At 38.5% G+C, this 24,769-nt stretch overlaps 3 protein-coding genes across 3 annotated transcripts; 2 read left to right on the top strand and 1 right to left on the bottom strand.

Moving 5' to 3' along the window:
- The first annotated feature begins 1,889 nt into the window (after positions 1-1,889).
- Positions 1,890-6,955, top strand: zgc:114130 (uncharacterized protein LOC570332 homolog). The gene is made up of 2 exons (XM_062419202.1): positions 1,890-2,335; positions 4,048-6,955. The coding sequence occupies exons 1-2, from the start codon at positions 2,282-2,284 to the stop codon at positions 5,236-5,238; spliced, it is 1,245 nt and encodes a 414-aa protein (XP_062275186.1). The 5' UTR covers positions 1,890-2,281; the 3' UTR covers positions 5,239-6,955.
- A 5,370-nt stretch (positions 6,956-12,325) lies between these two features.
- Positions 12,326-15,888, bottom strand: trappc6bl (trafficking protein particle complex subunit 6B, like). Its single transcript, XM_062419067.1, has 7 exons — positions 15,846-15,888; positions 15,495-15,594; positions 14,801-14,868; positions 14,594-14,711; positions 13,856-13,939; positions 13,595-13,688; positions 12,326-13,489 (listed from the first exon to the last, which is right to left on the bottom strand). The coding sequence occupies exons 2-7, from the start codon at positions 15,588-15,590 to the stop codon at positions 13,458-13,460; spliced, it is 492 nt and encodes a 163-aa protein (XP_062275051.1). The 5' UTR covers positions 15,591-15,594; positions 15,846-15,888; the 3' UTR covers positions 12,326-13,457.
- A 406-nt stretch (positions 15,889-16,294) lies between these two features.
- On the top strand, positions 16,295-20,062 carry bloc1s3 (biogenesis of lysosomal organelles complex-1, subunit 3). The gene is made up of 5 exons (XM_062419541.1): positions 16,295-16,391; positions 16,696-16,811; positions 16,959-17,145; positions 17,400-17,500; positions 19,815-20,062. The coding sequence occupies exons 2-5, from the start codon at positions 16,698-16,700 to the stop codon at positions 19,998-20,000; spliced, it is 588 nt and encodes a 195-aa protein (XP_062275525.1). The 5' UTR covers positions 16,295-16,391; positions 16,696-16,697; the 3' UTR covers positions 20,001-20,062.
- The last annotated feature ends 4,707 nt before the right edge of the window (positions 20,063-24,769 follow it).

The following is a 24,769-nucleotide window of genomic DNA, read 5'->3' as shown; positions in this document are numbered from 1 at the left end:
CTTCCAAAAACTGAACATTGTCATCTTAATTTAAGCTATTTGGTATTTTTATTATTTACATTGAAGTACTGAACTGTATAAACTGAAAGCTGTGACCAACTGTTTACCAGCTCATCAGGCTACTGGGCATGCTGTCCTAATCCTCCTTACAATCCCAGAGGTGTGACAACTTCACTCCTTGCAGGCGTATGTATGTGTGTGTGTGTGTGTGTGTGTGTGTGTGTGTGTGTGTGTGTGTGTGTGTGTGTGTGTCCACTTCAATATTTGATCCTTGGCTAGAGTTTAGGGTTACATGCGGTGCTGTGATTAGACATATGTGTTACAGGTTAATGTAACAACTTGTTCCAACGTTATGTTTGGTCTATGCGAAGACAAATCAGCAAGTGTGTGTCAGGACACTGGCAGATATCATGGCTCTGCTCTGCAGTGGAATTTTTCACACATCTACCTTTAGCTTTGAAATCAAAGACTGCTCCTCCTTGTCTGTGTCATAGGGGTAGGCTGTCTCCATGCCGTCGTCTCTTCAGTCCATATGTTTCACTTGTCCTGTCTTCTGCCTGTGTTCCTCTTTTGTCCTTCTTGCTGTGTTTATACGCACCTTTATCTGTGTTTCTATTTCTTGTGGTTGCCTTTGTTCTACAACTTTTCTTTTGTTTGTTTTAACCACCAAGATCATATGTTATGGCTAAAAGTGCCAACTGCATTAATAGTTTCAATAGCATGACAGTATTCAGCGTTATACACATCAGACACCATTTAGACAAAAAAAAGTGGTATTGGTGTCAAGTGTCAACATTATAAATATAATATGTATAGTAGGTGTAATAGGTGTGTATATCATATGCATATATACTATTTAGTTTTTATTTATCACCCTATACTCTTTTTATTGTTGTTTTTTCTTGTGATCTTGAGCTGCTGTAATGAGTGAATTTCCCTATGAGAATCAATAACGTTCAATTAATTAACATAATTTCTGTTTTATGGTAATTTTATTCATGATTTTATCATTTTATACTGACAAACAAGAGGTCTAGCTATTGTACTTGTTTTTATGTTTTTTATCTGAAACGTTATGGTGCTGCCTGTTTTAGCCAGGACACTTTTTAATTTAATTGAGGTCTGCCTAATAACATTTTTTTTTTATGAATAAAAAACATACATATTCAGCAAACTAACTAGTGAAAACTTTTTGGATTGGTAACAATACCCTTTATAACAAACCCTTTACGTCCTCTTATGTTCCAGCAAGAAGAGGACTGCATGTAAGATAAGATATTCCTTTATTAGTCCCACAATGGGGAAATTTGCAATATTACAGCAGCAAGTGGACAGTAAAACATAAGAGCAGCAATAAGAAAAAGAATAAAGAACAATAAATAATAAGTACAAAAACAATAAAAACATATAATAAAATAATCGTGACATTATTTACAAGAGTAATATTGGTGTTGAGTGGTAATATACCAGAGGTGATATTCTTAATGCTTTTTTAAAGTTGTTTTTGTCTGTTCTTGTTATATTCTTTGTTATTATTACTATTATTATATATGTATGTGTGTATATATTTATTTTATTTTGTTTATATGTACCGTGGTTTGTTAATTTGATTAGCACTGTATGTTTGTCTGTATGTGTGTGTGTGTGTGTGTGTGTGTATGTGTCTGTATAAAATATAAAAAATAATATAAAAAAATATTCAGAAAAACAGAAAAAGATTCAGAAAAAGACAAAGATTACTCAGAAAAAACAGACAAAGAAAAACAAATCAGAAAAAAACAGAAAAAGAAAATAAATTATACAATAAAAAATAAAAATAAATATAAAAATTCAGAAAAAGAAAAAAATCAGAAAAACAGAAAAAATATATACAATACAAAAGAAAAATAAATATTCAGAAAAACTGAAAAAAGAAAAAAAAACTTAGAAAAACAGACTTTTTTCTTCTTTTTTTGAAGTGAATGCAATACGCTTCCGTACAATAACACTAAATTAAAAAACAGATAAGATAAACTTTCCATCCAACTACATACCCAAGGAGGCAGAATTTAAAAACCAGTGAGTGATGTTGATGATGATGATGATGATGAAAACAACTTGGGGCAGCAGACGCAGAGCAGCGTGGGAGTGGCCAACAGCGCTGTTAGGTTTTAAACCCACACGTGGTCCTGGTCTTGGGCTTGTTTAGCAGCACACACACCGACTGGAAACTTCTGGGGACACACATACACACAGACAGAGAGAGAGAGAGAAACGATCATACCATAACCCTGCCGTAAAAATGCCATCTTACCCCCTCAACCAGTTTGCTGACCTGGAAGAGATGATGTGCAAGGTAAATGAAAAGTTGAGTGCATGCAAAAAAGTTGGCTATGCTATGTTGCAGGAGAGGAGGAGTAGAAAGAGAGAGAAGAGGAGGGAGGGAGGGGGGTATAGCATTTTAGCTTAGCATGCCACAATGCTATCTTTACGCAGTTTGCACACTTCACCTGTCATGTTTTGCTCATCAGAAACTATTTATTTAGACTTTTTATTGTTAACCAGTGTTGTTATCTAGCTCTTGTTTGTTCCATGTGATTTAAAAAGTTAGTCTGAGTCACGCTAATTTAATCTCAAAGTTAGGAGCGTTGTGTGCAGGCCCATTAAACTATCTAACTTAACTAAATTTATAACTAACTTGTTGATTTTTGCTCTCTTTCTTACTTTTTATTTTTTTTAACAAGCTTAAGTTTCACTCGACGGTTAATTAACGGTGCTCCACTTGCAACCTGTTGAATCAAAACACCACTGTAAAAAAAAAAAAAAAAAGCATGGTTGAACTTTCATATATCTTTTATTTGTTTTAGCTTTGAATAAAGGACCAAAATCTAGTCAATTATAGTTGATAGCATGAAGAAATGCATAAATTAGTGAGTGGAATTAAGTAGGTTTTCTTTAGAGTTACTATAAAGTGCCCTACTATACTCTCGTTAGCAGACACAAGTCAATGTAAGATACCATATTTAAAATGTTTAGTGTTGCAAATAAGGATTGAAATGAGTGTTTTGTTTAAAGTTGCTAGTGTCTTACTATACTCACATTAGCAGACACAAGTCAATGTTAGATGCCATATTTAAAATGTTTAGTGTTGCACATTGAAATTGGATTGGATTGAAATGAGTAGGTTTTCTTTAAGAGTTACTATACTTTTCTATACGCTCTGTAAATATGCCAGAATTAACCCAAAAGCTAGTTTTCATCTGTTGTCCTTGGCCAGGTGTGGGTTGGCTGCCTAAAATCAAGAAACAGATTCAAAACATTATAAGACAAATTAGTTTACAATAAGTATGGAAAAAAAGAGTGACAAATGCCATATTTAACCTTTTTCTAGTTTTGCAAATTGGGATTGAAATGAGTAGGATATGTTTTAATACTGTTTTATGTGAGTCAACTTCTACTCTGCAAATCCATCCAGCAAAGAGAAAAAAAGTTAGTTCCTTAGTTCAAAGTACAGATTCATAAAATGACTGATGCACTTACACTGGGTAACAGTCTGGGCTTTAACAAGTCCTCTAAATATTTAATAACTTTCAGACTTACATTGCTACAGCCAGTCTTGAAGCATACCTGTCTGCTTTGATTATTGCACTGATTCATTATATGCACTGAATTTCATTGGAGTGTTTACATCTTTTGTCTTGTAGGTGTTGATGTAATATAAACTAACTATAGGCCATAAAATAAGATGATGCATGCAAGTGTTACACAGCACATACACACAGTTTTTAGGCTAACACTTGTTAAATCTTGTAGACACAGACCAGACAAAACAAAACTCTTCTAGGGGGCTGAGAGATGATTGTACAGGGAAGCGAGTGTGAATTAGTGTTTCTGGATTGATTAAACTCATAAAAGCTGGTTAATAAAATCAGTCAACATACTTTTTGCAAATGTTACAATTGACAGACAGACAAGATGCCACAAGGGGTCATTTTTAAAAATTTTAATTGCATTTTACTTGTCAAATGTTTGTGCTAATTTTGCGTTTTTGTCTGTTCTTTTTTACAGCAATTATTTAATCTGGACCTGAGGGACCAGAGCAGGCAGCTAGCATCACTCAGTCTGGCAATGAGAACACCAGGATGCATCGGTCAGCCACGCAGCAACAACACATCTTTTTCCCTCTCATCCCTCTCCTGCCTACCCACGGATTCTCCAGACAGTGTGTTTCAGTCCTCCAACCAGTGGGGGCAGCAGTCAGAAAGCCCTCTGCCTTCCCAGCTTCCCAATTCCACCCAGTGGGGAAAGCAAGGCTTCCTGTCCCAGCGGTCAGTCAGCATGGTAGAGACCAGTAGCACCACAGCAGCAAGTCTAGGCTCCCAAAGTGACTCCTGCTCGCCCACCTCATCCTCATCACGCTATAAGACTGAACTGTGTCGCTCCTTCACTGAGAACGGCTTATGCAAGTATGGTGGGAAGTGCCAGTTTGCCCACGGGCACGATGAGCTGCGGGATTTAAGCAGACATCCAAAGTACAAAACTGAGCCATGTCGTACATTTCATACCATCGGCTTCTGCCCCTATGGGATCCGCTGCCACTTCGTCCACAACAACGAGGAAGAAATGAAACACTCCCTCTCCCGTTCCTCCTCAACTTCTTCCTGCTCTTCAAGTGTTCTCCCGCAGCCCATGCCCCCCTCTCGCACGCATAGACCCCCTCTTGTCAGACAGAGCTTCAGCTTTGCTGGGTTTCCGTCTGCTCCCCAGCAGGCCCTTCAGCCTGCCCTTCCTGTTCATCCTCCTCCCGCAACCAACGCTTTCACACGTGCTCCCTCAGCCTCTCCTCCTTCCTGCGCTGACATTACCGACCTCCTCTCTCATGCCTTCCTGGAGATGGACTCTGCCTTCGAGGCCTCCCCTGTCCACCAGTACCCACCCGGCATGGGCCAGGCCACTCCAGCAGATCCAAGGTCTCCATTTCTGCCTTCCCCAGATTCTGGCTGTTCTCCATGTGGCCTGTCTCCGACCGCTTCCCCCTCCCTGAGGCAGAGTCCCGGTGCCACTGGGGTCTTCTCAGGGCCGCTTGGAACCAGATCCCTGTCCTACACGTCCCTGTCGGACCAGGATCAGGATGGAGGAAGCAGCTCTGCTAGCTCACTCAGCGGCTCCGATTCCTGCAATACTGATGCTAACGGCAAACGTCTGGCCGTATTCAGTCAGCTCTCTGTTCCCGAGGATGCTACTGGGTTCTGCCTTTAGGCTGTAGTGTGCTGGGACACACAAACACACGCATATGCACACATACACATACATGCAGACACCATAACATATGTATATGCAGTACACACATGTCCAGATTCAAGCGCAGCCACCCCTATAAAATGCACACTTTTCCTCGCGCACACAGCCACTGGAGTGACATTTACTTTAGACACTGTTTGTGGTGTCAAAGGAAACAAAGACTGACTAAGAACGCTCAGAGAGATTTGCCTGTTAGATTAATGTGGTTAAAATTTCACTGTTATGTGCGTAAGGGAAGCCAGAATGATGGTGAAACTAAAACGTGTGTCGCCACCACCAAAACAGAGTAAACATATCAAGATAGAAGTTGATGCTTTATCAAAATGGTAAGATGAAATGGCAAATCGCGACAAAAAATATTGTAATCACAGTGTGATGGGCCTCGGGGGCCAACTGTTGTTTAGTCCAACCACACAATCCATTTATACTTCTGTCAACATCTTGTGAACGATCAAAAGAATGTGATACAGCCAAAGACATCTGTTTGTAGCTTTTGATTATGGTGGGAAAACACACAATGTGACCTATGTTTAGGAAGTGTTGTTTGTTATATTTTTCCATTAACTGTACGCAGTAGTATTGTTTATAAGCTAGTGAAAGTGTTTTCCTCATAACTGTGCAGTCTGAGGTTATGTTTGGATAACTGGCCTCGACTAGAAGGCCTTAAACCTGAATGTTAAGTTTTTTAACAGATGAAGTGCCTGTAGTGTTTTTTAACAGGTCATGTTACAGTGTTGATCCAAGATTTTCTGGTTCGTTAGGAAAGATGTGAAGTGAGGTGAACGTTTTTTGTTGTTGTATTTTTTCGGTCAAGTTGTGAAGAGAGTTGCTCTTCTATCTCAAGTGCATTATTGACAAACTACCACCAAGTGACCAAATTCACGCTGCTTTGCAGTCATAGAGGAGAGGGACTCAGTTTGACGTTACAAAATAAGCCAAGTTCATTGTTCATGTCATATCGTTAACTGTATGATTTACTGACTAGAAAGACCATTTTTTTAAGGCTCTGATCTGTAAAGTGTCACTGAAGTAACAGCTGGCATTTTGTTTATTTAGATATGTTTATTTTGATACGCAAGACACTTGGCTTAGATGTGAAGTCAATCAAGAGAACGTTTCCTCAAAGACTTTGTTTTTTTATAGTCTTGAGCATGTTTCCTAAAATGTTGTGGTGCTAATCTGTATTTTCGATGATTTTTAACATTCCCAGGATCTGGGTTTTTCTTTCCTTCTCCTCAGTCAGGTATAGGCACAGCACTGGTGTCATGTTTTCATGACTCTCACCCCCACTATTTCCCATCTCTCTTCTTTCATTCAGTATTAATTCTTCCTGTTACGGCTTCCTACTGTTATGAATGTGTAGCGTCCTGGTCACAATTCACCTGATCGTGTGCCAAGGCCCGTTGCCTTACCGAGCTAGATCCAGCATACTGTAGGGTTAGTGTTTTAAAAATGTTACTCGGCTGTTTTTGTGTGTTTATTATGTAGTTGGTTAGACGAACAGACTGTCCTGTTACTGCTCTATTTAAAATTGCCTTTTCATCAACATGTTTGAGGCCTGTTTAGTGTTAGTAAATTAATTTCTTTAATTTATTTTAACGTATTTATAGAGGACTGAGTTGTTAATGCTTGTATCAAGTTTAATATATTTAGGTTTCTTTTGCTTTTTTTTTGTACTGAAATAAAGTTTTTTTTGTTTTTTTTAAACTGACTTTTGGCTTTTTCACCTTATCCTCTACAGGTAAAGTTAACAGACATGTTTTGACTCATCTTCTCAGAAAGAAGTGAAGAGAGTTACTGAAGCCCTGTTTGCTTCCTTCAACTTTCTGCCTGATGGTTGTGTATTTGCAACAATGCTCACACATTTGTGACGTTTCAGATGCAAGGTGCCGGAAGGAAGCGAACAGGAAACCAGTGAACTGTCATTTCTGATTTGCATACTAGATTATATTTGTGGCCCTGTAGTGTTGAGGTTGACTATCTATACATGATGGCAAAAGTGAAGATATCAGGAATTCACCTCACTTTGAAGTGGAGATCTCACACTAAAGGGGGGAATACACTAAGCGATAAGACTGATGTGTCATGGTCCACAACACAGAAACCATCTTCAAAATGTCAACTTTTCATATAATAAGAATAGCCTTGCTCCAGATTATTAGATAATGTCCTCAACCTATAGAAGAAGATTTCATCTTGCAGGTTATCTGAACATTTAGAAATTGCCAAATGTGAGATGTATGGCTTTAAGCGGACAGCCCATTAAAAAAACTAATTTAGTGTACATTAACGGTTATAATTTATTCAGTATAGTACAGCAGTGATATCCAGTGTTTCAGTGACTACATTTTTGTCGTCTACAAGTTGTCAACAGGAGGGAAAGTACGTACTTCAGATTTTCCAGGTGAAATTGCACTCGGGAGCCTAAAACGAATCACACACTCAGCATGAAGATTGTGATTACAAACCCTGCTGCTTTGCTTCACAAGTCAATAACAATCTTAGCAGGTGTTTAAACTTGAATGCACTTAACCTAAATGACAGGAGTAAAGTGCATTAATTATTAAGAAAATGTCAATTGTTTCTTCTAAATGGCCACTGTTGACTTAAGTGAGGTCTTTCATTATGGCCTCATGTTCTGAAAAAATGCTCAATCAAAAAAAAGGGGCAGCTGTTCTGTTCCTTCACACACACTTAGTGTTTTGGCTGCTCCAGCCAGTCTGCTGTAGGATAGCAGGGCACTGGTGTGTTTTTGTGTGTGTAGTCATGCCATGGAGATTTCATGTGGAGATAAGAAGTCTATTGTTTGGGGTTTAATCTTACCAATCTTGGGCTCCCACCCATTTCCTTTCTCTCTTACTCACTGCCTCCATCCAACCATCCCCCTTTCATCCTCAAATCCTTCACTTTATTACTCTCCTTTCCTTCAATTATATCCCCTCATCTCTTCACTTTGTACACTATGTGCATTAGCTGAGTGGTAGTTTAATAAGAATTGATAAATGTGAGCGGCTCAGGCTTCTAAGAGGCTTCAGCGCCATTAGCAAGTCTAACAACACAACTTAATTTATGCTCATTAAATCAACATATATATTTTTTAGGGCCGTGTCTCCAGATATAAAGTGCCACATTCAGGGACATATGCCTGACAGGAAAACAGCTTGGTATTTTAAACTAAATTGTTAGTTTAATTACATTCATCACAATAATAGGGGATCTCATCACTTTAAAAAAACGTAATGACAATGGAAAGAAGTTTTCTCTTCATTCACATTGTCAAAAACACCCCAAAAAAAACAGGACATAGATAAAGATGCATACTCATGGCTGACCTTCCAGGAATCTGTCTTTCATGCACACACATACAAGAGCTGTTATCTTGTCACTGTTAACATGAGATGGGGTTGGCTTGTCTGGGAATGATTAGTGGCTGTGAAGGGGTTAAAGGCATGTGTGTGTGTGTGTGTGTGTGTGTGTGTGTGTGTGTGTGTGTGTGTGTGTGTGTGTGTTGCATTGTGTGTGATAGACATTCTCCCACACTCTTGCCCTGTGGGACATAGGAAAGGCAGGCAGATGGCTGTATTCAGGTCCACTGCGGGTCAACATATGGCCCCAAGAGACATGGTTTGTGTTTGGTGTGTGAGAGAAACTCACTTTTACTATGCATGAGCGGAGGAAGTTGAATGAGTAGGCAAAGGAGGAAAAAGGTAATAGTGTGAGCAGAAAACAAAGTTGTGCAGATGAAGTGTAGAGATAAAGAAGAAAGGGCAATGTGAGAGGATGAAAGTGGGCGGCATCCTGTGAGATCACACGGTTGTTAAATACAGCAACGTGGATGTCTGACGAAAAGAAGACTAGGCTTTTTAGTTTGACTCTTAAGTTTATTCTTATTCATTCAGTCTTGCAGTTCATTTTGGAAAATGTAATCCAAGTGGAAATTTCAATGAAAAATAAAGCTTGCTCCAACCAAAATTTACATTTTTTGATGGTTTAACAAATTGTTATCTCTTGTCGATCAAATTAACTTAGAGGATGCTGCCTTTTCTTTAAACTGACAAAACCAAACTAACTTAAATCACAAATGTCATTGTGAAATGCTCCTACTGCCAGTTCATAAAGTCACTCAACTAAAAAGAATACACATATTTAAATAAACACCAAACACTTCCAATTCAACACTGTAATTACCTGTTGCTGATAAATTTAACCTACAATGCTGTTTTTAAAAAAAGTATCACTAGTTAACACATTGGACTCTAGCTAGCAGTTAACAATCAGCTAACCCATGCCAAATGCTGCTACTGCTAGTTCACGTAATTAACCAACTAAAACAAATAAACATGTTCAAATTGTAAATTAACTACTGTATGCAGCTACAGCACACTTAGCTTCCAGGTAGTATCCAAATATTAAAGATGAATCAAACTTATCTTCCATTGTTTTTGACCCCCTAGTATTTGATTTTAATTTAACGACTTATACCAAATTGACAGGCCTCAACAATGATTTTTTAAATTGTGTTAGGTTCATTTGAATTAGTTTCAGCCAGTTAAAACTGAGCAGCTTTTGGGAAACCTAACCTAGATCAATAGTATCTGTCAACATCCCAATCCCGCACTACAAAAGACTTGAGCCAGTCTATGCAGACAGTGTTACTGAAATGTAGCAAGTCATCAATTTGAGCGAATGAATGCTGTTTTTTTTTTTGTTTTTTTTACTTGCACACCCCCCCAACACCTCCTTTCTTTCTTCTAGCCCCTGAACACCCCTCCTCCTCCTCCTTCTCCTCCTCCTCCTTTGCTCTCCTGCCTCCTTCCATTCACCGTTTCTCTTTGTGAGTGTATTGGTGACATTGTGATGCAGCAGGAGAAAGGGGAGCGAAACTGTGTAAAGCCGCACAAAACAGCTGTTACTGTTACTGAACTGTCACCTTCTTCTCCCAAATTTGACTGTCCAGAGAGATGGGCCCCCCGTTTCTTCTCTCACGACATATTGTTTGTGAGGTATTGAGGAACAGGTAGATGAAAGTACCCATGTCTTCACCCCTTCTTTTTTTTCTAATGATCACACACCATCATCTGTCTCAACCCCTCCAACCCCCCCCCCCCCCCCTCACCCCACCCCACCCTACAATAAACTTTTCTTTTCTACCTTTCATATCCCTCTAGCCTCCTGTAGAGGCTCTTCATTCTCTCCATCCCTGTTTCCTCTTGCCCACTCTCTCCTCCTCCACCCGACTTATACAATGCCCTCCCAGGCCTTCCCTTTAATCCCTCCTTCTCATTTTTTCTCCCTTCTTCTTTCCAGAGAGGATTTGGGTCTAAGTGTTTAATGGGTTGCAACAAATGGGCGAAAGAGTGGGCTATAGTCAGGTGCTGCACATTAATGCAGACTAACACAATTTTCCTGTCTTTTTCTTTCTTTCACTGTATTCTTTCAGTTGTTTTGGAGTTTCAAAACCCCCACATATAACTATCCCCTATCATACACTAGCAGCAGGAATAGATTGGTTATAAGTATAAACCAAGGATCTTGTTTAAGTTTTTTGTTTTAACTTTTAAGCTTCTTCAAGTACTCTTGTCTTGAGGACCTCCATAATTAAGGATGTAACCCAGTTTGAGCTCTAACCCAAAATCTAAGACAACTGTGTTAAGATGAAGGGGTACTACAGCAATGTAGTATTGCACTTCCATAAAGTTGGTCAAAAGTCATGCCCAAGCCCTGGATTTACACTTCCAATAATGCAACCTTTCTTTGTTGTTGTTGTTGTTGTTTTTGTTAAATTGGACCCTGATGACAAAAATCACAGTATTTTCTCAGACTTTAAAAAGCTCCCTCCAACCATTTTATAGCTTTTGTCCACAGGTTTATTGGTATTCCCTATAACAAGTAAACTGACATTCAGGTGTAAAATTGGTAGAGTGCCTCTGTGTCATTCCATCTCTTTACTTTCAACATACTTCGAGTTGTGTTCCTTTTGTTTTTAATGTTGGTGCTAGGACACTACAATAAGGGCACACGAGTACAAACAGTTTCTCTTTGTACAGTTCAATACAACATGTTGTGAGCCAACACAGACAGCAATTACTTCTGTCACGGCAATAGCAAATATGAAGAGCGGCATCAGTTTCATGTGCCTTTATTCAATAAAACTATTTCACAGATGACCGTGGAGTATTGAACAGTCAGGGACACTTTAACCACCAACTAAATGAAATATTGTCAACATGAATCTCTACCATAACTTAATCAGGAGTGAAAATCCTGACAGGAAATAGAATTAAAAATAGTCTGCCATATATAATGATAGACTTGATGATGAGCTGATTAAAAACACACACAGCGCTCCAGGCTACCTGGTTTTTCCTGAAAACTGAACTTAAGTATCTCAGAAGTAAAGTACAGTAACATACAGTACAACCTCTTAATACCAAGCTCATGATATGGATCAAAAACATTAATAACTTAAGCAGGAAAGATGGAAGATGAAACTGCTGTTGCTAGTGCACGCTGTGGAATGTGCTGCACTTGTTAAGCAGGAGGGCGATGAAAAGAGAAAAGGCAGAGGGTCAGGTAATAGAAAAACACTGTTGCCTCTGACATAATACTTCAAACTCTACATTTTCACATTATTTTACTGTACAAAAAATATATTGTTTAGGTGCAAGTCTGAGCGAGAGAAAGTACATAAAAATGAAAGTAGAGATTTGAGAAAACAAGATAGCAATAACAGATAAGGAAGCACTGAATTTAACTAACTAATTGTGTTGGGTAAAGCAACATTAATGACAGCTTTATGTGTCCCTCTAGTGGCACAAGTAGGCAACAACACGTGGAGTCTTTGTCACAACATCAGTCTTTCATTTAGAGAAAAAATGTTTTAATTGATTAAATAAAATAAACAGACTGACTATACTTACAGCCTCACAGTTTTAAACTATGTCAGGATAGAAATGAGACATCCGTTGCATGTGTGTAGTCATTTAGGAAAATACCTATATTTGAGGAGACTGTTGTACAAAGCAAGATGTGAAAGACAAATGTAACCCAGAAATCCATTTTAATCATTTTAGAGCATCAACAACTTGATTGAATCACATTTGCAATGTATTGTATGGCAACTCTAGCTAGCCTCTAGCTTAGCTAGGTAACTCTCAATGCTGCACATTTACATATAAATGCTGTACAAAGGATAAGAATGTACATCTTTATAGAACAAATAATAAACTGTAAACCCAGTCTGCATGGTGCTTGAAATGCTCACTACATAGCTGTTATTTAACTGTCAAATTTGTATAAAGCTGAGCCCAGAAATGATTATATCTAACAATATAACAGAATTACAGTTACATTTCTGTACCAATGACTCATCTTAGATTTGCATTTTGCCATTGAATGATCAGAAATGTTAATGACCACCAGCATACAGGAAAAACCTAGCTCCTAAAGGCAATCTGCAACAAGGCAGAGCTAAGCACCAGGAGCTGGTTACACCTTCTTTAAAGAGTCTGCAGAGAGACAAGTGTGGAAATTATGAATCTGAAGAGCCATCTGTAAAGGCTTATTACATAGTTATTTGGAGGGATGCTAAAGGAGATGGATTGGGAATCATTACGACCTTAAATATCATTATACATCAATTCATTTCCAATTGCTTCCTAATAAACATGGAAACCGCAACACATTACAAACACTGAATTACCTTAACATTAACTATACAATCACATTAACATTATTGTGTTCACAGCCACTGACAGCCAACATTTCTCAGCCACCTGGGATCAGTCAGGACTCGGCTCCACGTATTTAGTTAAAACAGAGGATTAAAGCAATGTATGTTGTTTAGCTTAATTGGGGAGTAACCCACTACCAAAAACAAGATGTAAAAGGGAAAAAAAATAAAATCTTGCTTTGTTTGCTTTATAGCACAAGTAAAAAGTAACACCTGGCTAACCCTTGTTTGGCCCTGTCCTTAGGTACAGCACTGTACCTGGTTGTTAGCAGAACCTTGCCAGTCCTGTTTGGCCCTGTAGTGAAAGTCAGGGTGGTGTTTGATCCCCTCTGTGGTTGCACTGCTCAGTGGGAGAACAGGAACTACTATCTTCTCTTTAGGATTAGCAGAACCTTTCATCAACAGAGTCCTGCCCATCAGCACCACAGCAGCAGAGAGGATCATGTCACAATTTCTGGACAACGACCTGGAACTTACCTGCGGAGGCACAGACAAGATTATCTTTAATTAACAGTATCCAAAATTAAAATACATCTTGAAGACACTAATGAATTTGTTCTGAACACCCCTGATGGTACTTACATGACGGCATGACAGAGACCTCAGCGGTCACCACACTGTCCAGACCCAGATTAGACAGAGCTCCTCTCACCACACCACACGAGAAGGCGAGGTACTAAGAGAACACAACGGAATTAGATTATCAACAACAAGATTAATCCTGGTTTCTTTGGTTGTGTGCCAAAAAATATAAAGCCTTAAGTGCCGACTTGTACAGGATTTCCATGTAACAGCAGCAGGAATGTATCTTCTTTATATGTGTGAGGAGGAGAGTGTGTTTACCTTAGGAGCCTGATCCAGGTACTGTTTCCCATTAGAGAGCTGAGTCAGCTGGGAAAACTTGTTGTCCTGCAAAACATAGGTGCCCTATGGCAAGAAATACATGTTTAATAAGCGTTTGATGAGCATTAATTTACATAAACGTTGTTTTTAATGTCTAAAAACACTCTCAAATATGATTTAACATATTTTAGTGCCTCGTTTACTAGTAGAAGTTTCCTAAAAGTTAATAGGAAATTAAATATATGACCTTGTTTGACTTTTACTGCAAAGTAATATATTTGACATTTTCTTTGCCACAAAGAGATTGTAAGGCCATACGTCTCAATAGCAGGAGAAATTAGAGTAATTGAGCAATAACATCAGCCATCTATATAGAGTATGAAGTAGTTGCTTGTGTTCCCAGTGTAATCGTACAACATTTTGGGTATCATTCTTTGAAAACGAAAAATGTGATGTTTCCCTGAGATTTAGATTTTTCTGGTATTCTTGAAGGCAGTGCACATTCCCTCACCAGTCACCACAATGTCAATTAGCATAACATACTGCATCACTGCACAAGTGTATATCTGTATATCTATATCAGTGTATATCTTGTAAGCTGCTCATAGTTATTTATATCCTGTACAAAAGCACTTTCTGACTAAATTGCACCTCTGGTTTCTTGCCAACTGCATCTTGTTGTAGTTGTTCAATGACAATAATCTTGTAAATCTAATCTAAGCAACATGTTTACTTTACCTGATGGTTCGTTCTGAGGTTGTCAATCTGTCTTTTGAAGACTTTTGTCCAGAAGTCTTTACAGATGAACTTCATCACATCCAACTCATCCTTAAAGCTGGGGGAGTCTCTGGTCAACCTTGACAGAGCAACAAACATCAGCTTAGACACTTGACATGAGTTACACTTAGCGTGTGTTGCACATACAGTTTGTGTGAGTTCACCAACCTCTCAATAAGTCCTTGTCCCACCCTGAAGCCCATCCCTTCCAGGACAGAGACGCAGACAGCTCTGTCCTGAGGAGAAAAAAAAGAAATGTTGATGGTTAATTAGTTAAGTGGATATCAGCTATCTGTGTGGGACTGGTGTGCACTGTAAAATTATAAACTCACAGTAAGTAAACTTCTAATACATACAGTCAGAGAGTGATCATCAGGTAAGCTGGAGATACACTGTTTTTAAAAACTCAGCAAATATATTGATATCAGTTGTACATTTGGTTGTATTACCCCTGGGACTGCTGTTGACTTATTTTGGCCTCATTTGGAGTAACATGCATCTTTATCAACAGCAATACTAATAAAATTGTATATCATTTTGGAAACATGACATACGGACCATTTCCAATACTAGAAAAATGACTCTTTAATTGATCATTCAATCGATATATTATAAAATCTTTCAATTTATTGGCTAATATCATAGTCATAAAAGAAAATGTACAGGTAAAAAGTCAAACTTCTTAGTTTTCTATTACTATTAATACCCCTTTCTATGTATATATGATCATTTTGTGCTAAAAAAAAAAAATCGATTGTACCTGTTTCATATGTCAATAGAGAAAAAGAAAAAAAAGCTAGTATGGTAAGTTTTTTCCTCTGTATATCCAAATTAAAGTATACATGTCAGTAATTCAACACACCTTGTTGTCCAGTTCTCCTTTACTGGACTGCTGCTCCTTGTAAACATGTGACACCATCTCCATGTGGAGAAATTCAAACAACACCTCGTCTGCCATTTTCCTGACAAACACACAGAAGACATTACAGGCAGCTATAAGGACACAAAAGGGTTTAATTACAGCTCCAAGTTTGGCGTTTAGCATGCTAGTTAGCTCCAAAATAGCTAGTTAGTGATGTAGAGAGATGATAAACAGTTTTCTTTTCTCTGAAACATAGAAGAGAGTGAGGACACAAGTGTGTGTGTGCATGCATGTATGACCCAGCTCGCAGTTAATATAGATACATATAGCAGAATATGATGTTAAACATACCTGTCAAATTACTGCGGGAAGTAAACACAAGCTTTGGGTCCTGATGTGCACTCGTTATTACACCGGGGCAGTCCGCTAGCGTCACATGGGTAGGTTAGGGTTATTTCATAGGAAGGCGAAGGCACTACACATGCCTTCCCCATCCTAGGAGGAAAAAAGGGCAACTCAGTTATTCCACACATGCTCCACAAACCACGCAAATAAATTACACATCTAATAATAAGACATGCCTGATCCACCAAAGGCCTATTATGTTTACTGCGTAGAAGTTTCCACCCGCCAGAAGTCCATTTCGGCGTACGCCTCAGATATTTTGAAGCATACCCCTTGATTACTACGGAAGGCATTTCGTCCAATCACAGCATGATATATTTGTCCCACGTGATATACTTGTTCGGCTCTGATTGGTTGTTTGGAAAAACAAGCCACTTCCTGACTGCTCATGTGATTGTTGTTTTTTTTAACCATCACAGAAGAAGCTTTGAAACGTTTTGGATTTATTTCAACGCATTAGACGATTGTATTATTTAGACTGCCATCATTAAGGTAAGGCACAGATTGTAACCTCTGATTGGGTAGAGTTGTACTAAAAGCATAAAAACAACCTTTATTTAATGACTGCAGTATTATTACCAAACGTTACTAAATTAATTGTAGTTTATTAACGTGTGTGTGTCTGTGTCTGTATGTGTGTGTGTGTGTGTGTGTGTGTGTGTGTGTCTGTATCTGTATGTGTGTGTGTGTGTGTGTGTGTCTGTGTGTGTGCCTGTCTGTTATTGTGTGTGTGTGTGTGTGTGTGTGTGTGTGTGTGTGTGTGTGTGTGTGTGTGTGTGTGTGTGTGTGTGTGCAGTCATGTCCAGCAGGTACCAGATAGTGGTGCAAGGCGAGGCATCTGAGACAGACTCTGACGATGAAGTCTACATCACCTCCCTGCCTCCTTCCCAATCTACCACAGTGGGAGCCAAGGTTGTTGTGTTGTACGCACCTGTGTGTGTGTGTGTGTGTGTGTGTGAGAGAGAGAGAGAGAGAGAGAGATTCATATGCATCAAACCATGTTTCCACCTCTCCTGTCATGACTCTACATTGTGTTTTTGTGTGTGTGGATGCGTTCAGGTTCCTGGGGAGGCGTCTGAAACGGACAGCGAGGGTGAGCTGGAGCAGGCGGACCGACTCCCTTCATTGAGTCAGGAAAGTGCTCAAATCCTCAAGAGGGACCTGCCTCCGCTCATTGTAGTGAGGGACCACCCAGATGTACAGTCGATAGTAGAAGACAGGCCGAGCCCCAAACACAGACCACACAGTGAGTGATGGTGGCCAATAATGAATTAATAATTCTGATCTTTAAATACTGAAAGATATAGCCAGTCCTTTATTAGTAACTGCAGTATATTGTGGATTGGTAAATAAAGTTACAATGATAAGGGCAGATTTTTTTCTCTTTACCATTCATCAATACTTAGTCATGGATGGCTTTTATCAAATGGATAAGCGTACAATCAAATGAAGAAGTCTGGCTCACAGTTCTCACTTATTTGTTGTATGTTATTCTTACAGGTGACACCTTGCTGCAGCAGAAGTTACAGGAGTCTAACAGCCGGCTGTATTCAAATGTGGGACAGACGCTACGGCACGTTTACGGCAGTGCCAGCAGGGAGGTACGCTGCTATTTATGACTCAGAACACTTGCCGTTGATTTCATACTTTACAAAGGTCCTCCCAAATACAGTTTTAATACCCCAACACTGTTACAGAGGTCACTGCAGCCCATTGATTGTCTAGTCCAGGGGGGTCAAACATTCAGCCCGTGGGCCAGAATCGACCCGCCAAGTGGTCCAATTCGGCCTGTGGATAACTTTGCAACTTATGAATATTACAGAAAAATAATTCCAATTTTTCACCCCAAATGTCCTTAACTCTGAAATTTGATGACTTTCTAAAGTGGCCCAAAATGCACAAAAATGAATATATTAAAAACAAACAAAACAGACATAATATAGTTAAAACGGCTCATTTTTCACAGTAAATGGATGGTTTATCATAGTAAAGATATAACATATATATATATATATATATATATATATCTCAATATATACAGTTGCAATCAGAAATATTCAACCCCCTCACCTCAAAAGACATTTTAGTGATGTGTATGAAGGATAATGACAATAAGTGACAAAAAACCTCATTAAATAACAGAAAATATTTATTGATACATATTTGAGTTATTTTGACAACACAAGTTGACTCAACTTTGAAGTTCAGATGAAAAATGTAACTCTCTTAACAAATGTGCATGTGCAGTATTATTCAACCCCCAGCTTCAGTACTTTGTGGATCATCCTTTTGCTTTTAGAACTTCTAACAAACATTTTCGGTGGGTGCTGACAAGCTTCTTACACCTCTCGATCGGTATCTTTGCCCATTCTTCATGAGCAGAAGCCTCCAGCTCAGTGATGTTTGATGGCTTCTGTGCTGCAACTGCCTTCTTTAAATCCCACCAAAGATTTTCAATCAGATTTAAATCTGGTGACTGAGAAAGCCTCTCCAGGACATTCCAGGATCTATTTCTCAACATAGCTTTGGTTGACTTGGAGGTGTGCTTGGGATCATTGTCCTGCTGGAAAGTCCAATGATCACCAAGGTTCAATTTGTCAACAGAAGACATCACGTTCCTCCTTAAAATGGCCTGGTATTTCTGGGAATCCATGATACCAGGTACACGGTCACGATTGCCAGTTCCTGCTGCATAAAAACAGCCCCACATCATCAATGATCCACCTCCATGCTTGACTGTGGGGATGGTATTCCTGTGGTCACAAGCCTGGCCCTTCGCACGCCAGACATACCGCTGGTCCATATGTCCAAACAGGTCCAGCTTGGTTTCATCAGTCCATAGAACTGTCTCCCAAAACTCTGTAGTCTTATCCAAATTCCTCCTGGATTATTCTAGGCGACTTTTGATGTTCTTTGTGGTCAAGAGTGGAGCGTGTTGGAGTCGGGCCATGAAGTCCTTGTTTATTCAGTGCTCGTCTTATAGTTGCCACTGAAGCACATGTACCAGCCTTCATCAGGTCATCCTGTAGTTGTTTTGCAGTAACATGGGGGGTTTTCTCAGTTGTCCTGACTAAGTTGCTATGGGCCCTTGATGAAATGTTGGGCTTTCTTCCACGGCCAGGCAGGTTTGCAGTTGTTCCAGATGTTTTGAACTTCCTTATGATGTTCCCAATGGTGTCTCTCGGAATGTTGAATGTTTTGGAAATCTTCTTATACCCACAGCTCTTCAGGTGTGATGAAATAATCTCCTCTCTCAGCTTTTTGGAAGCTCCTTTGTCTTTCCCATGATTGCAGCTCACCTTGGATACCTTCATGGGTGGGGTTTATATACGCATCACAGCTGAATCAAATGAAGGATCATTATAGAGTTCCCAAAGGCTTCATTATGTTTCTACTCCACTTTAGGCCATAAAAACTGGTGGAAGGCTTTAAAAACAACAATATTATATAGGGGTTGAATAATTGTGACATGGCTATCTTAACAAAATATACTGTTACACACAAATACTACATCATTTATTTTCTGTGTTTATTTTATGTATCACTCAACTCATAAAGAAGTCATCCAAAGAAGAATCTGGCTCTTTGACAAAACTTTAATAGATAAATCCTTAAAATCTTTGGGGGGTTGAATATTTCTGATTGCAACTGTATATATATATATATATATATATATTTTTTTTTTTGTAGGTTATATGCAATGGTTTTACTGGTTTGGCCCACTTGAGACCGAATTGGGTTGTATGTGGCCCTTGAATTAAAATGAGTTTGACAGCCCTGGTCTAGTGTTATCGAACTCAGCGTTAGCCACTTTTTAACAGCAAACAGTTTAGAAATGCTCATTCTTGTTGGAATGCCTTAATCTTAGTATTCTTGTGGCAGCAATAGTTTGATTCTGATTGTTGTTTGTTAAAGGTACGCAGTGCAACAGCTCAACTCAATACCTCACAGGGCGCCATCATCAACGCTTCCCACAGCATCAGATTAATCCTAGACGACCTGAAGGCAGTGTCTGAGAAGATTGACATCATCACCAGTTGTCAGATATTGCCCGACATTAAAATCGATAATGCAGATAATAATACTGCAACTGTACCATAGAGTATCCAAAAGTATGAATCAAGATGCATTTTCATAATAAACATATCATTTATAGTGTTTTAACATCATTATTTGTATGTTTTCACTGAATATCAGAGAGTATGACTGAAGATGGAGAAGAATATCATTTTAGTTTCACATCAGTGTTTACAAAGAATACATATATGAACAAATATATACTCCATGTTTAACAGCTTCACAATATATGCCATATGTACAGTGCTGTACAAAGGTTTTTGGCACTTAAAGTGAAGTGAGGATGCTTCCAAAAAATAATGCCATGAGTAGTTTTTTTTAATTTATCAGTCAACTTCATACAAATTGAAAATCCTAAATCAAATCTATCTGGTGTGACCTTGCTTTGCCTTTAAAAGAGCAGCAGTTATCCTCCGTACACCTGTACACATTTTTTTAAGGTACTTGGTAGGTTGTTTAGGGTCGTGGTCATGATGCAGAATGAATTTGGGACTAATGGTATGAATGGACTTCTAATGGTATTGCGTTATGGATGAGAATCTGAATATCTAAAGTGCTTAAAACTTGAGCTCAGTACTGTATGCAAGATCGTAATTTACCTGTCAGGTACTGTGAGTATGTGTGTGTGTAAAGCATGTGTCTTGTAAAGAGGAGCGCATCCTATTGCCTCATGTTTTGCAGCTTTCTTCAGACAGCAATATTTGGTAATCACGATTACACTTTAAAATGCAGTGATGAAATTAAGTGATAAACATACACAATGAGATTATCTGATAAACCCACTCAGTTCACTCTTCAAACTGCAAAACACCTTGTGACAAAGGATTTCTCTGAAGTAAGTATTACACTAAAGCACTCCCTTTGTGTTCAAAGCAATGTGCATCCCTTCCTTCTGTTTGTCTTCCTTCAATCCCATACAACAGTTGAAAGCATCATAAATCCATATATTCAGTCTGTTTGTACACTGTAAAAAATGTCCATACAATTAACACTGAAATGCTGTCAAATGATGACATCAATAACCTGTACATGGAAATACAATGGAGCATTGTTTACTTTAAATGAAATAATATGACAATATGCAAACATTTTTCTTTGTAGCAGTTATCTATTACTATAGTTCAAACACAGAAAAACCATAATACAAAAAGCAATATAATGCAGTTTAAATGACAACATGATACTGTTAAAATAACTTTATTTGTAGATTTTGAGGGGAATTGATGGAAAAATTCAGTTCCCACTGACAGCTGTGATTGGCTCCAGCCCCTCTGTGACCCTTTAGAGAGCAGTATGGATTTTTGATGTAAATTGGTTTAATAACATAATGGTCATTCTAATTCAGCAGAAATCCAATGTTAAATTTACTGGATTAAAATGTAAGTTTTTACAATTTATAACTGTTTTTTTTGTACAGGTTATTCTGTAAAGATAGTTACAGTTTTGCATTACTTTTTACATAATTATTCTGGCAACCACAGCTGCCGTTTTTTTCCGTAAAAAAGGAAAAATATGTCGTACAGGAGTGTGCATGTAAACTAAAACCACTACCAGCAGGTTGAGGATTGTTCCAACAATACCCAAAAGGCCAAGCATGTCTTCCCGGTCTACCTTGCAGCGGATCAGTTTAGAAAGCAGGCTTGCAGGATCAGACACCTGGGAGACAGAGACACACAGAGGGAGGTTTACCGTGTGTGACCAGTATGTAGGATTACATACTGGTATGTACTCACAGCAGTGAACCTTTTATGCAGTGACAGTTTACAGCCAGCTGGTGGCACCACCAGTACAGACATTACAACACCCAATTATTTTCTAAAGGTATTCTGTAATAACATCATAGTGAGCTCCGTACAAACATTTGATGTCTTTCCACATAAGCATTCTGTTTAATTCATTATTAGGCACATGAGAGTTAAAAGATCATATTTTAGACAAATGTATTGCAGACATGTACTTTATTCAATTCTGACCAATATAGTGAAGAGAACCAACCACCATATATATTTTTAAGAAGAAAAAACAATTGTAAGTGATGAGTTCAAAGTCTTCTTTATCCTGTTCTGTCAGGGCACTACCCAGACCCAGAGGTCTGTGATAAATGAGAGTATAAAGGGATGCTGTTTTGATTCGCTGAGACTGTCACACAAGGCCACGAAGCCGCTCTGCTGCCCAGACACTATATTTTTGTGTCAGGTCAAATGTAGTGGCCCGTGTGTTTCTCTCTCTGTGTGTCCACCGAGGGAGTGAGTAGGTCCTTAAATACTTTGTGGTGACGTCACGTGTGCCCTATTATTTGTGTGTGTGTGTGTGTGTGCACGCGTCCCTCTTTGGGACCTTTCTGGTATAAACACTGACCTTGTTGGAACCAGTAGTCCTCGTGTAAAAAAAAAGCTTGATCCTAATGAGGCAAAGCATTATTTCTGAGGTTAAGGTGTGAATTGGTTATGATTAAGGTTAGGGTTAGGATTTGAATTAAGCTGTCCACAATGAATGAAGTGAATGCAATGTTGGAAAAAGGACACCTGTGTAAACCTGTGTGTGTGTCTGTGTGTGTGCTTCTTCTGATTATTACTCTGTCTGTAAGTTAAATTTGATCATACTGAAAACTATCCGTCACTGTCATGCCAAACAACTCTAGTTTACTTTGGAGAATTTGTTTACCTTTTACACCATTTTTCACACACACACACACACACACACACACACACACACACACACACACACACACACACACACACACACACACACACACACACACACACACACACACACACACACACACACACACACACACAGATTGTTTGCCATTGGAGCCCCTTGATAATACAGATCCATTGAGACTTTATTGCAGGCAATGCTGAGGGGTTAGAGGTGAGATGATAATTAGGGTCAGAGACGAGCTTCTTCAAGCCATTTGTCATCTAATGCCAGCAGTATAAGTCCATGTGAATGATCATTTCAGTTAATTTTTTTTTTTTAAATCAGCTGTAAATTAGGGTGAGATTAGGTTTGTTTATTCAAAATCTTTGTTAAAACTGATCTTAATTGCCAAAAAGAGGATTCATCTGTCCGACACTTTATGTTCTTTGCATGTGCTGTAAAGGACATCTAACTGTATAATCATCTTGTCTGTAAGCTTATCTTCCCTCCATCATCTGTGATTTTAAAATCCTGACTAAATAGTAGTCTCACTGTACGTTCAGGCAACATGCTGATCTTTGTCCTTCCTCCATTTTGGGAACAGAGGTAGCAGACCGTAGAGGGAGTAAAAGAATCGATGAATCAATTGATCAGGGACTCTCATGGGATTTAGATAACATGAGAATAATGAGACCCCAGACGTGAGAATCTGCTATCCTCCTCTGAGAGAGCAGCTATTCAGCTAGATAAGCATTTCTTACATCCCCTGATATCTATTACATCTCTTTCCTGTGTGTGTGTGTGTGTGTGTGTGTGTGTGTGTGTGTGTCTGTGTGTGTGTGTATATATGTGTGTATATGTGTGTGTGTATATATGTGTGTGTGTATATATGTGTGTGTGTGTGTGTTCATCACCCAGCTCCAGCAGTTCTCTGAGCTCCTTTGAAGGCTGCATGAGTGATAAGTTATTTGAAATGGGGGCAAACACTGAAAACACCACTAGCACTGAGACGTCAATGTAATGAATGACATAGAAACAAGATGATGGTAATGATGTGTCACAACACAATGCCTAATCCTCCCAGTCCCAATTATAAATATATTACGCTGAAATAACAATAACAAGATGGTAAAGAAAAATACTTAGGAAAACATAGTGTTTGACAAGTAGAAATATTAGTATTGATACCCTATAAAGTAGTCACCCCATCCACATTTTATTGTAAAGGTATGAGACAGACATTTAAAATACTATTTCAGGTAGTATTTTCTTCAAAAGGAAATATCATCATTTGTCTCTGATTTTTAATGGTAATTTCAGAACTGAATGTTTACATATCTAATTGAAATTCAAATAGCATTTTAACTCTCAGTCATTTACTCAGATATTGAATTGAATTCATGTTATTCTAAATGTGTTCATGCAGATTTATGTTTACAAATATATAAATACTAACACACAAATCTGAATGCCAACAATTAACAAGATATTATTAAAATTAAACACATGTACATGTCTGTATTCCTTAACAAGTATGGCCTTTATGACAAGTATCACAGTGATGATCATGTGTGTGTTTGTTCAGAAATATAACCAAGTAGTCAACATCTGTTTCCTGTTTACTTTAAAAAATATATTTTTTCCCATTAAAGGTTTTTCGGGGGGCAGTTTTTTCTTATTTGACTCAAGGGTCTAAGGATAGAGGATGCTGTAAACTATAGCCATTTTAAAGATCAAGGATATTGAGATATTGGACTATATAAACAAAAAATAACTTGACTACTTTGTCCTTAAAGTATGATTAAACTAAGAGAAATGATTTGTTATGATGACAATATATTACTGATTTCTCTATGTGATTTTTTAAAATGTAAAATATGATGTAAATGACTTAAATCTTTCCAGGCACAATGTGGCTTGTGCGTTAAACTGAGCTCTTGGTGCATCTGAAGTAGCTTAAGAATAAATAAACTTGAGTAAAAACCTATGTGACTCAGTGGGTATTTTCCCTTCAAGCCTGGGTGAATCTCTGAGGGAACTGTTACACTCAACAGGTTTACATAAAACATCTTTCCTTGTTCCAGTGACAGTGGCTTGAGGCTCAAAACGAGGGATGGGCTTAATGCTTGAGCTGGCTAACTAACTGAAGA

Source organism: Scomber scombrus, chromosome 5 (assembly GCF_963691925.1).
Source record: "Scomber scombrus chromosome 5, fScoSco1.1, whole genome shotgun sequence".
In the NCBI taxonomy this organism is placed as follows: domain Eukaryota; kingdom Metazoa; phylum Chordata; class Actinopteri; order Scombriformes; family Scombridae; genus Scomber; species Scomber scombrus.
The sequence above is the reverse complement of the archived record's forward strand: the minus strand, read 5'-3'. Positions and strand labels throughout refer to the sequence as shown.